Source organism: Heterodontus francisci, unplaced genomic scaffold, assembly GCF_036365525.1.
Source record: "Heterodontus francisci isolate sHetFra1 unplaced genomic scaffold, sHetFra1.hap1 HAP1_SCAFFOLD_188, whole genome shotgun sequence".
NCBI lineage: Eukaryota > Metazoa > Chordata > Chondrichthyes > Heterodontiformes > Heterodontidae > Heterodontus > Heterodontus francisci.
In genome coordinates this window covers 1,476,352-1,492,675 of record NW_027140635.1, presented here as the reverse complement: position 1 = coordinate 1,492,675, position 16,324 = coordinate 1,476,352, and the positions used below count along the sequence as shown (strand labels likewise).

Here is a 16,324-nt window from a genome sequence, read left to right as displayed (position 1 = left end):
GGCATTGGAAGAGAGGGCAAATGGGTGAAGGGGAAGAGGGGGGAAGGGATGAAAGAGCGGGGAGAGGGCGAGAGGAGGTGAAATGCAGAGGGAGAGAGAGAGAGAGGCAGAGATGGTGCGTGGAAGAGACGAACGGTTACGGACAGAGGGAGAGAAAAATAGGGAGAGACGAAGTAAAAGAGGGAAGGAGAGAGAGAGAAAAAACAGAAAGATGAAGAGGCAGACAGACAGGGAGCGTCATGAAGCGATGGAGAGGGGGGAGCAAAGAGAGATCATACAATAACAGACCGACCCAGTCACTATCCATGTAGAGAGGATATAATAATAGACAGATTCAGTCACTGTCCATGAGGAGAACATAGAATAACAAACCTACTCTGTCACTGTCCAAGTGGAGATAATATAATAACAGACCTACTTGGCCACGATCCATGTAGAGAAAATATAACAAAAGACCTACTGAATCACGGTCCATGTGGAGATACTATAATAACAAACCCAATGTCTCACTGTTCATGTGGACATAATATGATAACAGAACTACTCTGTCACTGACCATGCGGAGATAATATAAACACAAACCAACTCTGTCACTGTCAATGTGGAGATAAAATAATAACAGACCTACTCGGTCACTGCCCATTTGGAGATAATAGAATAACAGACCTACTCTGTCACTTTCCATGTCGAGATGTTATAATAACAGAACTACTCCGTCACTGTCCATGTGGGGAGAATATATTAACAGATCCACTCTGCCTCTGTACATGTGGAGATAATATAATAACAGACCGACTCTGTCACTGACCACGTGGAGATAATATCATAACAGATTCGCTCTACCCCTGTACATGCGGAGATAATATAATAACAGACCTACTCTGTCACTGACCATGCAGAGATAATGGAAACACAAACAAACTCTGTCAATGTCAATGTTGAGATAAGATAATAACAGACCTTCCCTGTCACTGTCCATGTGGAGATAATATAAACACAAACCTACTCTGTCACTGTCCATTTGGAGATAATATAATAACAGACCGACTCTGTCACTGGCCATGTGGAGATAATGTAATAACAGACATACTCTGTCACTGTCCATGTGGGTAGAATACGATAACAGACATACTCTGTGACTGTGCTTGTGGAGATAATATAATACGAGACCTAATCTGTCACTGACCATGTGGAGATAATAATATAACAGATCCAATCTGCCCCTGTAGATGTGGAGATAATATAATAATCGACCTACTCTGTCACGGTCAATGTGGAGATAAAATAATAACAGACCTACTCTGTCACGATCCACGTGGTGGATAATATAAACACAAACCTGCTCTGTGCCTCTCCATGTGGAGATAATATAATAACAGACGCACTCTTCCGCTGTCCATGTGGAGATAATATACAACAGACCTACTCTGCCACTGCCCATGTGCAGATAATATAAACACTAATATACTCTGTCACTGTCCATGTGGAGATAATATAATAACCGACCTACTCTGTCACTGTCAATGTGGAGATATAATAATAGCAGTCCTACTCTGTCACTGTCCATGTGGAGATAATATAAAACAGACCTACTCTGCCACTGCCCATGTGCAGATAATATAAACACAAATATACTCTGTCACTGTCAATGTGGAGATAATCTAATAACAGACCTACTGTCTCACTTTGCATGTGGAGATAATATAATAACTGACCTACAGTTTCACTGCCCAGGTGGATATCATCTCTAACAGGCCTACTGTCTCACTTTGCATGTGGAGATAATACAATCACAGACCTACAGTGTCACTGTCCATGTGGAAATAATGTAACAACAGACCCAATCTCTCGCTGTCCATGTGGAGATAATATAATAACAGACCTACAGTGTCACTGTCCATGTGGATATCATCTCTAACAGGCCTACTGTCTCACTTTGCATGTGGAGATAATGTAATCACAGATCTACAGTTTCACTGTCCATGTCGAGATAATGTAACAACAGACCCAATCTCTCACTGTCCATGTGGAGATAATATAATAACAGACCTACTCTTTCACTTTCCATGTGGAGATAATATAATAACAGACCTACTCTGCCGTTGTCCATGTGGAGTTACTATAAGAACAGACCCACTCTGTCACTATCCACGTGTAGATAATACAATATCAAACGTACTCACTCACTGTCCATGTGCAGATAATATAATAACAGACATTCTCTGTCACTGTGCATGTGGAGATAATCTAATAACAGACCCACTCTGTCCCTCTCCATGTGGACATAATATAATAACATGCTTAGTCAGTCTCTGTCAAAGTGGAGATAATGTAATAACAGACCTACTCTGTCACTGCCCATGTGGAGATAACATAATAAAAGATCTACTCAGTCACTGTCAATGTTGAGATAATTTAATAACAGACCTATTCTGTCACTCTCCATGTGGAGATAAAATAATAACAAACGCACTCTATCACTTTCCATGTGGAGATAAAATAATAACAGACCTCCTCTGTCATTGTCCATGTGGAGATAATGTAAAACAGACATACTCTGTCACTATCCATGTGGAGATAATACCATGACAGACATACTCTGTCACTGTCCATGTGTAGATAATATAATAACAGACCTAATCTGTCACTGACCATGTGGAGATAATATATCAACAGATCCAATCTGCCCCTGTAGATGTGGAGATAATATAATAACGGACCTACTCTGTCACTGTCAATGTGCTGATAATATAATAACAGACCTACTCTGTCCCTGCCCACGTGGAGAAAATATAATAACAAACCCACTCTGTCACTGCCCATGTGGGGATAATATAATAACAGACCTACTAGGAAACTGTCAATGTCGAGATAATGTAGTAACATACCTACTCTGTGACTATCCATGTGGGGAGAATAGAATAACAGACCTACTCTGTAACTTTGCATGTGGAGATAATATAATAAGAGACCTATTCTGTCTCCTACCATGTGGAGATAATATAATAACAGAACCACTCTGTCACTGTCCATGTGGGGATAATATAATAACAGACCTACTAGGAAACTGTCAATGTCGAGATAATGTAGTAACATACCTACTCTGTGACTATCCATGTGGGGAGAATATAATAACAGACCTACTCTGTAACTTTGCATGTGGAGATAATATAATAAGAGACCTACTCTGTCTCCTACCATGTGGAGATAATATAATAACAGAACCACTCTCTCACTGTCCGTGTGGAGATAATATAATATCAGACCCATTCTGTCACTGTCCATGCGGAGATGATATAATCACAGACTTTCTCCGTCACCGTCCATGTGGAGATAATATAATAACAGTTCTACTCTCTCACTGTTCATGTGGAGACAATCTAATAATAGACCTACTCTTTCACTGTCCCTGTGGAGATAATATAAACGCAAAACTATTCTGTACTGTCAACGTGGAGATAATATAATAACAGACATACCCTCCCACTCTCCATGTGGAGATAATATAATAACAGACCTACTCAGTCACTGTCAATGTGGAGATAATTTAATAACAGTTCTACTCTGTCACTGTCCATGTGGAGATAATTTTATAACAGACCTACTCTACAACTGTTCGTGTGGGGAGCATATAATAACAGACCTACTCTGTCACTGTCCCTGTGGAAATAATATAAACACAAAACTGCTCTGTCACTGTCAATGTGGAGATAATATAATTACAGGCCTACGCTGTCGCTCTCCATGTGGAAATAATACAATAACAGACCTACTCTGTCACTGTGCATGTGGAGATAATATAATAACAGACTTACTCTGTCACTGACTGTTGTAGGGTATTCCCAAGCGGAGAGGCACATGTGGTAAATGTCATACAGTTTAAATGTTATTTGAGTAACCAGTAACGTATAATCTTAGTGAACAATGAAGACGTTGCAAGGCATCATGGGGCTTAGCCAACCTGGCCACATTCCACACAGGAGCTGAGTAACATAAATTCAAACAAAGACTATTTAAATGGAAAGCAGATGTCCTTGTGGAATGCTGATAAAGGCACCAGCCTGGAAGGAGGTCAAGATACGATGGCATGCATACATGAGAACCAAGGATAATGGATAAGAGGGAATGGAAAACGTCATGAGTAATCCCCTTTCTGTCAATGGGCCGGTTGTGCAGTCCCTCCATGCCTAGTAACCACTTCTATTGGCTCTAATAATCAGTGTATATGATCTATAATCGTTGTGATTGGACCATGTCCAGCCAGGATGGGCTGAGTAACTGTTTGAAAATGTCTAAGTATTGATGATTTTCCTTTGTTCAGTGGAGAGGCATCTGGACAGCCTAGTGACCTGCTCGCTGCTGGAGTAACTCAATAAACTTTTAGACATTGGAACAGACCTGAGTGTGGAGTGATTCTTCTAGATTCATTCCCGCTAACAATTGGCGAAGTCAGCAGCATCAGGTGTAAGTCAACTCTTCTGCGACCCCGATATCCCAATCACCCAGCCTGAGCCTGAGTTTAGAGGACGATTCCCACGTGACGGCCAGGATCAAGTGGGCGACGGGTACCAAGGGGCCAAGGGGCAGTGAGCTGGAGCCTGATCCCGAACTTAACTTCGTCGGTCGTTTGATGGAGGTATCTTTAAAGCTTTAAAGCTTATCCCGGGGCCGGGTGGTGTTTCGCGACCGACGAATGCCAAATTTGTGAACAGGATCAGACCAATGGTCAAACGATGGTAGGTAGTACATTAAGATACGTAGGCACTGTCGAGAAGGGTTTGGAATATATGTATGCGTAGATATATCATAAGCTTGTTGTCTGAAATACGGACAGACTGGTGACCCGACAGTTAGCCAGGAGACGATCTAGTATAAGTAGTGCTAGGTTAAAACCGGACCTCTGAGAGTAAATTCTAACGGTTCTGATCCTGCCTAAGTATGTCCAGTGAAATGATGGGGCTCGACTATGGACCGGAGGGGTCCCTTACCTGCCACCTGGCAGAGAAACACAAAAAGTTAATAGGAAAGATGATTGACTCAGTTTGGAATCCCCACGACCCTGCCACAAAACAAAGGAGGTGGTGTCAAAAAGAAGAAAAGCATTCACTAAGCTTAAGGCAGAGTGACATAAAAGGCTATGTATTAGAGTAAAAACAAGTTACTGTGTCATTGATTCGAATGTGTGAATGTTGGAAGTGTCCACGAATGAATTGAATGTCTGGGGTGTGCAGCTTGTGTTCTGAAGAACTGAATGTTGTTAACCCTTTGTTGTCTGGCTTTAATGTTGAAAGCATGAGTCTATTAAGTTGTTTGAAATTGAATGAGTGTGAAAAGTGATTGTTGAGTGTGTTCATTTCGATTTAAGATTGTACACCCAGGAATGAGATATAAACTTGAATTATACTTTAAGTTAAAGTTTTACTTTTTTTTAAGTTGGTTTTGCAACTGTGAAAAGGCAATGAACAATTTTCTAACAGATAAATTTCAGCCTTGAATGTCTGAAGATGTCTGGCAGAAATCCAATTTGTAGTTTAAAACATTGCTTTAATTGGAAACTCTGCTGTCGCTTTATTTTGCAGGCTAAATTTGAAGACATGTTTTCCTGACTGCTTTTAAATCGCAAATGTCAAAAGATTGAATATTGTTTTAAGGAAGAGAAGGATCAGCAAAGGAGATAATGGGAAAGATTAAAGTTTTTGTCAGGAGCTGATGTTAAGTCTTTTGTTGTAAGAATGTTAAATAACGTTTTCTTTAGTTTTTGGTTTTATTACAGTCATGTGAAAAGGCACCTGGAGAAAGAAGAAAAATGACGTAACTTACCTATCTTAAAAAATTCTGTTCTGTTCTGTGTGTAGTTAATAAGTATTATAAGTTAATAAGTCTGAATTAAATTAGTACTGTCAAGGTTAACAAACCTGTTAAGTTGAGGAAAACGTCAAATGCTCATTGACGTGAACTGGAATTTGGAATCGTCTTGGTCGTATAAAATCCTTGGACTAGAAATCTCTTACAAAAAATGCTAAAAGTTTGGAAACAATTGGAGTTGAATCTAACATGCTGTTCTTCATGATGGAGATGGTTTCCTTTGAAGTTGATAATGTTACTAAAGATTTTGTTGTTTGAAAATCCTTAGGATACCAAAAAAAGTTAAAATGGAATTTAGTTCTTTTCGAAAAGGAAAAAAAGGGTTACGTAATGCGATGCAGCGGAGAATGCTTTGCTCCGCCCCCTTGGAGAAAAGCAAAGAAATGTACCTTGCTGCAGCTATCATTATCAATGAGACAAAGTGCTTGAGAAGGAGAAATAGTTGCAAGGACTTCTGTCTTTAATTTAAAAAAATGCAAAATCACCAAGTCTGGGCAGAAGAAATTGGAATCGATAAACAAAATTAAATTGATATGAGTGGTTATTTAAAGCATTCAAAGGGAAATTTACTGTTATTTGAATTTGGAATAATCAGAGATGTCGAAAATCCATTTTAATTTGGCAACCTTTTAAAGGAATTAAAATGTCATCTAAGGTTAAAAAAAACACAAACAATATACACTAATGCCTGGAGTCAAACGGAAATGTTTGATTTCTGTTTTAAGGAATTATGAATATCAATTGCAAAGGTTCTCCATGGCTCAAAATGAAATAGAATTAATTGGCAATCAGATCTGGCTGATGCAAGAGCTAATAAAGGAATTCTGGGGATAAACAAATGGTGAAATTAGAATTCAAACAGCTAATTTCCAAGAAGCCTCGAATTTTCCAGTGAAAGTCAGGAAAGTGTAAGTAGGACTGGCAATTGATAGTTTTCTCTTGGAGATATGAGTTTTTAAGAGAGCTACATTTGAAAGTCTGGCCATAACCTGAGACATCAGGACCCTGCAGGGGGAGGTAAGCAAAAATCTCAGACAGACACCACCAGTGTCCCCTCTCCCCACCGCTGACATTTGATCTTATGATAAGATCACCTGAGAGTTGCGAATATGTGGCATGAACAGTGTAAGCGTGCAGATGTGATTTGTTACATGGGAGCAACTGATCTAATGACAGGAAGGGTGATGAGACTGCCAAGGTATGTCGTAGCTGGTAGTGAGGGAGTAGGACACACGAGAGAAAGGGTTAAAAGATTTGTGAAGGAGTTGTGCAGCCAACTGCATGAGCTGGGGCAGGAGATTCTGTAGACACAGCCATAAAAGAGGAACAGACAAAGGTGCCTGTTGTGGGAGACAAAGTAATGGTAAAACGAAGGGCCGATGGAAATACATGGTCCCAACTGAAAAAATATATAGAATCAAGTGAATGATGGCTGAGCCTGAGATAGTGCCTATCATGGAGACCACCTAGTATGCCATATGATACCAGGAGTGGCGAAACACATTCGAGATTGGATTGTTTGGGGGACTGGGAGTGGTGATGATGTTAACCGGAGTCTGGGTGGTATGCAAATGGATAAACACTCAGGCACGAGTGCAGCGTGCTCAGATGCAAATCCGATGGCAGTACAGACACGGACTTGATGAGATAGAAATGGTACGATTATAAAAGACACAGCTATTAGCCCATAAACAATAGAACGTTTTCGGCCCATACAGGTGAGGAAATGAGTAAACCAGGAACTAACACCTGGTGACGACCAGGTCATTTTGTTCAAAATCCCCTGAAGTGATGAAAGCACAGGGGGCACTTCGACTCTGGGAACTCATGATACTGGGAACTCTGAGATTAATACAAGCACAAGTGAATGCTGATGCACCACTGAAGCTACAACAAACACAGGAGGAACATCAATACATGAACTATGGGGCTTTGTATTATTTCACTGATGGTATATGTATCCCAACAGCCAAGGACTGGAGTAGAGATAAAGCTTATTTTGATGCATGGTTGCAAGTCCATTCAGGAAAAGATAACGTATGCATACAGTGCTCCACTGATGCAACAAGAGTCAGCTGCATCCGACGAAGTGAAACAAAAAAAAAGCCTGATGGGTGCACATTCGGAATATTGTTGCACCACCTGTCGGACTTCAGCCCATGACTACCTATAGAAAGGGGGTGGGATTATGTGGGAATTATGAGGAGCTGGGTGATGTTTTCCTCCCCCTCCGACACAAACGCCCCGTATTAAACACCACCCAACCCGATAAATTGCCATGTCCTACAATCACTAAAGGACCAGAGAATGGAATTGTGCTTTTTAACGAAGGTGAAATATTATATGATAATGTTAAACATGAAATTGTGCCTGTCCTGATAAATATCTCGGGAATACAGATGCAGCAATATTGTACAGAACAGGTGAGAAATATGTATAATGTATTAAGTAAGGTTGTAATGCAGCAGGCTGCCGATGCCATGGGTGCCACTAGATTTCGGGGCCAGGATCAGCTTCATAGAACAAAAAGGGGGGGGGGGAGTTAATGATGTTGCTACCGGAGTCAATACTGGTACTTCCGTCATAAACTCACTGGACATACAAGGTCTAAATGAAAAGGTAGAAAGACTTAAAGGAGTAATGAAGGAACTCTTGGAGAGAGCCGAGGAAAATCAGGCAGATCAGGCCAATCTAAGAGAAGAGGGCATGGGAAAACAATTAGATGGAATTACGATATTCGAAGCCCATGCCAAGACCATCAATCAGATCATAGATAGAGAGAAGGAAGATGCCGGAAACGAAGGTAGGGACAACTCTGCCACGTTTATGGCTTATGGATGGTGGGACAGGTACGACACAATCTCCATCAGATCCAAAGGGGGGAGGTGCCCGATTGGATAGACAGCCCACATTTAGCTCGAATCGCAGAGAGGTAAGGGACACTGGACAATTGGACACTGGACAATTGTACACTGAAAGCACTCACCAATGTATATCCAGTGATCCCAGACGGCGAATTGGGCAAAGAAACAGGGGTCGTACGGGGTCACACCTCCCTCCCTTACTATTTAACTGAAACCTCTGCCATACTCAGGAACAATACACAATATGGCATTTCCCTTACGGGATGCAAGCAGAGGGGAGACATTTCAGTATGTCCACACCCACTGGGAGAGGGAGAATTGGATGAATGTGAGTTTAATCGAAAATATGGTTGTGTCGTAGAAATCATACCTGCCCCCATGCATTTCACAAGAACAGGATATGGAGGTAAAGGGAAATATTGCGTCTCGCTACAGATAGTTCTTACCTCTACAATATCCTAATTTCTGTTTTATGCCTCTACGAGCTGTCATGATAGGGCAAGCCCGAATCATTCAAGTTCGGCGCAGAGGTACCGAAACCATCAACGTCACTGATTACCTCCATGACCACCTACAGGATTACGAGGAACCAGAACCAGTCCCCATCCCACACCTGGCCGAGCTACTAAGGGAATTAAGGCTCAGGGTGGGCCAATCCGTCAACCTCTACCACCAACTGCAGACAAAAATCAAACAGCTAGAGAAAGCTATGGACACAGAACTGCAGAACCAGAGCTGGTGGAAGAAGATTTTGGATTGGGGAATGAATGTGAACATCCACCCCTGGATTCGGATAATTTCTCATATGCTACTTGGGGTACAGCTGATACAGGGTAAAACGTGGGGCATACTGGCCTGCCGATCATGCAGGCTACATGTGCAGCGAAGGAGAATAACACCTAATGTAAAGGCAAGGGAGACAATTCATCTATCTAGGGGAATAAGTCATTTGGATCACATTAATGTGATCTCGTACGACTGGAATTCCTGAAATCACGTGACTGGCCAGCACGTCCGAGGCAGGGAATACCGGGCGAGTTTAAAGGGTTTAAAAAAAACAATAAATGGTGTCGGTTAAGGAGACTGGGGTTAGTCTCCCTACCGAAAGGGGGGATTGTTGTAGGGCATTCCCAAGCGCAGAGGCACCTGCAGTAAATATACTGCTTAAATGTTATTTGAGTAACCAGTAACGTCTAATCTTAGTGAACAATGAAGATGTTGGAAGGCATCATGGGGCTTAGCCAACTTGACCACATTCCACACAGGAGCTGAGCAACATAAATTCAAACAAAGACTCATTAAATGGAAAGCAGATGTCCTTGTGGAATGCTGACAAAGGTACCAGCCTGTAACGAGGTCAAGATAAGATGGTACGCGTGCATGAGAACCAAGGATAATGGATTAGAGGGAATGGAAAACATCATGAGTAATTCCCTATCTGTCTATGGGCCGGTTGTGCAGTCCCTCCATGCCTCGTATCCACTTCTATTGGCTCTAATAATCAATGTATATGATCGATAATCGTTGTGATTGGACCATGTCCAGCCAGGATGGACTGAGTAACTGTTTGAAAATGTATAAGTATTGATGATTTTCCTTTTTTCGGTGGAGAGGCATCTGGAAAGACCAGTGACCTGCTCCCCGCTGGTGTAATAAACTGTTTAACATTGGAACAGACCTGAGTGTCGAGTGATTCTTCTAGATTCATTCCCGCTAACAATGCACTTATTACTAAACATCTTGAATCAACAGTAACAAAAATGTTTCCAGCCGCCACATATTACAGCAGTTAAACACAGGAACAGTTCCAGGGAGTGGAGGGATCATCCACCAGGACAATAATTTCAATAGAGAGCCATGTTGTTTATTCCAGTTAGTGACTCACAGTCAATACATTTCTACAGTGCCAGACACTCCTATTAGTACATGTCCACTGCGGCGAACCTAAGAAGCCCGTTAGCTTTCACCACACCCTTCTCAAGGGCAATTCGAGATGAGCAACAAATGCCTTTCTTACCAGAGAGGCCCACTTCCCATGAAAGAATAACAATTTTTAAAAATGCGCTCAGGACATGGATGGCAAGTGAGAGTTGGATACCGGCTGCTGAACAGTGATTGAGAAATACTGAGGGCTGGAAAAATGCTGCCGACTAGATGTTGTTGGACAGTGAGTGCTTAAGACTGACTGTTGAACAGACATCGTTAGAAAGTGAGGGCTGGAAACAGACCGCACGCTGGACATCTCTGGGCAGTGAAAGCTGGAAACAGGCTGCTCACCAGACATTGCTTGGCAGTGAGGACTGTGGATAGGCGGCTAAACAGACATAGTTATACAGTGAGGGCTGGAACTACGCTGCTCACCAGAGATCGCTAGGCAGTGATACGTGGAAACAGGCTGCTCACTATACATCGCTGGGAATGCGCTACTGAACAGACATCGTCAGACAGTGAGGGCCGGGAACAGCCTGCTGAATCGACATCGTTAGATTGCGAGGGCCGCGAGCAGACTAATAACTGTACATTGTGAGGCAGTGCGTGTAGGAAACAGGATGCTGATGGGGCATCGATAGACAGTGAGGGCTGGAACCAGGCTGCTGAAGAGATATCGTTAGACAGTGAGGGCTGGAAACAGGATGTTGTACTACCATTGATAGAAATTGTGGGCAGGAAACGAGCTGTGGAACAAGCATGCTTAGGCAGTGAAGTCTGGAAACAAATTTCTGCTATGACAGGTGGAGACAGTGAAGTGTGGCAATAGATTGCTGTTGGGACATATGCAGGCAGTGATGTGTGGGTGTGGACTGCTGATTGTGTATGTTCAGACAATGAAGTGTGGAAATAGATTGCTGATCGGACATGTTTATACAGTGAAAACAATGCCACCGATTCTGAATAAACCTCATACTTCAAGGGAAATTTCGGATTTACGGGAGTGCAAGCCATCATTTGTCGGAAAACAGATCATCCAATGAAACCGTTCTCAATCCGGGATGTGAATAAATAATTATATCTTTACTGATATTGAAAACGGATCGTTTAAATCTGCACCCAGTGGAAGTCAGAGGGTGAGAGACTGGCAAACAATGGAATATTACAGAATCATCTCATTATTTTGCACATATTCTCTTTGTCTGATATTGTCAATTACTGTTCCTGGAAGCACACAGTAGCAATGAATCATGGAGAAAATGATGGGATCAGAGATGGAATAGAATTAAATTTCTGGATATTGTGTCATCATTGTCCTCGTTTAACCAATTTAAGTATTAATTTTGGTGCATATGTCAATGAATTCTTCAGCTCCTCTTTGAACTTAGTCACAGTCACAGCATAAATGCATGTGTTTGTGCAGCAACTCAAAAGCAGGAGCATGTAACTGGTTTGATCTGCAATTAACATCGGATCACTCAAACCTGTTGAATAATAATTGTTTGTAATTTGGGTTAATAAGAAAATGATCACGTATAACATCCATAGCATTATGAAGTTTCCAGATATAGCAAAGAGTAAAATGATGGATTTCCTTCGCTTCTTCATCTCCGGATCATTTTGATTTACTTTATTCTTGGTTACCCTCAAACATTTGCGGACTCTACTTACTGCTAAAATGTGCACTACGGTCATAATATTGAGCAGCAATATCAGAACTATTGGGAGCAAGGGGTTGAGGCAGCGGTGAATCCAACTAAATGCGACCCATGCAGGTACAGTATAGTAATCCAGTTTTGCATTACAGTACCAAGGTACGTTGTTAATTGTAACGTAGGGCTCCAAGGTAAAGTACCAGGGGATGTTTTTCAAACTGAACAACAGACATATTGTTCCAATAACCGCAGAGGCAGTGTTCTCAGTGAAGTATTTAGTCCTCAGGTGCTGGCAACAGATGGTTACAAACCTGTCAAAAGTGAAAGCGACTGTCACCCAAACTGAAATATCTTTGGCAGCATTTCTTAATACATTTTGGAAAGCGCACACAGGAGTTATGAACAGGAAGCTAGTTGGTAAATAATAATCATTAATCCGATAAAGTACTACATCAGTGATAATGGCCAGTAGATCCGCTGCTGCCATGACCTTCAGGTAGCGAGTTACACATTTGGCGAGACCACATTTTCCCCGAAACAGGATAATAATTGTCAACAGATTAGCTGCAAAATAGAAATCAACAGTAACAGGGAGCCACTAAGAAGTTTACAGAAAATTACTCAGCTTCACATTATTTATTCTGATGCATACACCTTTACCACATAGTTCAGAATAGAGGAACATAACTCTTTACCCTTGCTACCTCTGAATTCTGCAGAGAAATTTTAACCAAGGTTGCAGTGAAAAGTATAGAAAACTGTAGATCAAATAATAATATATATATATATATCCTCAGTAAAGACGAATAACTGAATCCCGTTTGCTACTCACCTCCCTGGTTCCGGGGTAAGAGATGTCATGAACCGTGTGCAAAACATTCTGCGGGTGGAAGGGATGGAACTCTAAGTGTTTTTTTTTTCTGTATCAATATCAATGACATTGTGAGGAAGAGTATCGAGGTCCTGTAGTCAGAGTTTACAGAGCTAGGGAGGAAAGTAAGAAGTAGGATTTTGGGCGGCACAGTGGCGCAGTGGTTAGCACCGCAGCCTCACAGCTCCAGCGACCCGGGTTCAACTCTGGGTACTGCCTGTGTGAAGTTCTCCCTGTGTCTGCGTGGGTTTCCTCCGGGTGTTCCAGTTTCCTCCCACATGCCAAAAAGACTTGCAGGTTGATAGGTAAATTGGCCATTATAAATTGCCCCGAGCATTGGTAAGTGATAGGGAAATATAAGGACAGGTGGGGATGTGGTAGGAATATGGGATTAGTGTAGGATTCGTATAAATGGGTGGTTGATGGTCGGTACAGACTCGGTGGGCCGAAGGGCCTGCTTCAGTGCTGTATCTCTTAAAAAAAAGATTGCAAGGGCAGTAATCACTGGGTTACTCCCAGCGCCAAGGTTTAGCTAAAGCAGAAATAGGAGAATGTGGCAATGATTGCGTGGCTGGAGACATGATTCAGCAGGAAGGATTTTAGATTCCTACGACATTGGGACCAGCTGTGAGACAAGGAGGATGTTTCAGCCTGTTGCACCTGAAGAGAACTGGGGCCAATATCGTCCCAGACAGGTTGACTGGTGCAGTGTACGAGAGTTGAAACGAATTCATCAGGGGTTTCAGCCCAAAAATATAGCATTTAAAAGTAGGATCAATGTATACACAGGACTGGGTGAGACGGCATTTGATATCATACTAAATTAGGTGGATATCAAAGAAAATGCAAATAAGTGTAGGTTCGGGTTGCAGTTGCTTTCCTGCAATCAGATAATGTGGTTAATTAGCTTCTTCAGATACAGACAAAAATAGCCATGTCGGCATATGATGTGTGTTGATGTCTGAACATGGCTGCAAAAAGGGGAGAATGGGATGATTAACATCCTGTATACAAGCTATTCAGACAATATAGAAAGGGATGGGAAATATGAGGATCAAATGCAGATTAGTTTTGCTTAATGGAATATTACTCAGCCAGCAAGACAAAATGTCATTGAGAGTTCACAGACACGATCTGTTTTGTTCCAGTTAAGAAACAATAAAACATCTATTATCTGACGTTGTGTATTTCATAGGCAATTAAATAAAGAGAAATAGATAGAGGAGCAACATTGCCAAAAAAAAAAACTGAGTCCTGCAAGAACTATATGGGTCCAGGGAAGGGAGATTGGACTTACTTGGGTGGACTGGAAAAGCTTGGGGTGGTCTTAGACCAAAGAAGGCTAAGAGAAGATTTACTGGTGATATTTTAAACAATGCAGCGTTTAGAGTAAATAAAGAAAGACTGTTTTTAAAGACTAAAGTTTTGATAATCTGACGCGTAGATTTAAACTTGTTAGCAAAATATCTGGATGCAAAATGATTATATTTGCTGGCGAAGGTTACAGAGAGATATGGGGCAAAGAGAGTGACTGGGAATAACTGATATGCTTCTTGAAAGAGCCGACACAGACACGAAGGATCAAATATCCTCCTTCAGTCCTGTAGCATTAATGCATCCGAGATTATTACAAGTGGTTAGCACCGCAGCCTCACAGCTTCAGGGACCCGGGTTCGATTCTGGGTACTGCCTGTGCGGAGTTTGCACGTTCTCGCTGTGTCTGCGTGGATTTTCTCCGGGTGCTCCGATTTCCTCCCACATCCAAAGACTTGCAGGTGATAGGTAAATTGGCTGTTATGAATTGCTCCTAGTGTAGGTAGGTGATAAGGATTATGGGATTACTGTAGGGTTAGTATAAATGGGTGGTTGTTGGTCGGCACAGACTCGGTGGGCCGAAGGGCCTGTTTCAGTGCTTTATCTCTAAATAAGTAAATAAAAATAAAATAAGAAACCTACTCAGAGCTGTTCACACTCCGTCTCCACAACATCACATTATAAATAAATAATAAATTCCCGATTATAATCCGGGAGATATCCAGTCTGTGGGGAAAAGTGAGAATGGGACATTTGCAAGGACAGTCTTGTTATGTTGTAGCTTGTAGGCTTGATGTGGGCGAGGAGCATCATGTGTTTATTTGGACGGATAGGCAAATACTGAGATAGATAGACATATAGACAGAAAGGTAGCTAGAGAGAGACAAACAGGGGGAGAGCTGGAGAGACTTGGTTAGCGAAAGAATGAGAGACTTAGAGTGATAGGTCGATTGGTAGATCGATAGATGAACCGATCAATAGATGAATGATATATGGATTGTTAGGCTGATAGATATATACATAGAAGGTGTTATAGCTAGATGGTTAGAATGATAGATTGACAGGCAACTAATTAGAAAGACAAATTGCTAGATGATAGATTTGCAAAAAGATGGATAGATAGGTGGCATATAGAAGGTTAGATAGGCAGAGAGAGGGATACATGGATTGATAGGCAGCTAGATAGGTAGATAGATGCAGGAATACAGGGCAAAAAGATAGATAGATAGAAAGAAAGATAGATAGATAGATAGATAGATAGATAGATAGATAGATAGATAGATAGATAGATAGATAGATAGATAGATAGATAGATGGATAGATAGATAGATAGATGGATGGATGGATGGATGGATGGATGGATGGATGGATGGATGGATGGATGGATAGATGGTCAGTTTCAGCCAAGGCGGGAGGAGTGTACTGTTCAGCCAGTCCCACTTCTCCACAGGTCACAAGATATATTTAATTTTTCCTACTTACTGAAGCAATCAATCATGTACTCCACTTTTCACCAGAATAAAGCACACCGACCAGTTTTCTTTCATAAAAAAACAAATATTAACTGTTTATTTTAAATAGTGTCTACACCAATGAAGTCCACATACGCACAAATCAAAATATTAACGCCCCTTATTTTTCCTCGCCCACATGCACAGACACACATATGCAGACCGGTAAACTGCGAAAAATAAAAAGGGGATTATTATTTACTATTCTTACAAAGGCATAGAAGGATGAAAAAAAACACTGAGACTGAAAAGAGAGTATGGACGTCCATAGTTTCGCGAGATGGCCTAAAGGTAAATTGGCGGCTGCTGATGGAT

At 41.5% G+C, this 16,324-nt stretch overlaps 1 protein-coding gene across 1 annotated transcript; it reads right to left on the bottom strand.

Moving 5' to 3' along the window:
• Positions 1-11,966: 11,966 nt before the first annotated feature.
• Positions 11,967-15,996, bottom strand: LOC137360364 (probable G-protein coupled receptor 139). Its single transcript, XM_068025827.1, has 3 exons — positions 15,981-15,996; positions 14,482-14,541; positions 11,967-12,877 (listed from the first exon to the last, which is right to left on the bottom strand). The coding sequence occupies exons 1-3, from the start codon at positions 15,994-15,996 to the stop codon at positions 11,967-11,969; spliced, it is 987 nt and encodes a 328-aa protein (XP_067881928.1).
• Positions 15,997-16,324: the final 328 nt, after the last annotated feature.

What these genes read in the sequence shown, in the direction of transcription:
- LOC137360364 (XM_068025827.1), bottom strand. An exon ending in AGCTTTTCCAGTCCACCCAA is followed by an intron (nt 12,878 to 14,481) that starts GTAAGTCCAATC and finishes TCTATTTTGCAG; the next exon opens with CTAATCTGTTGACAATTATT.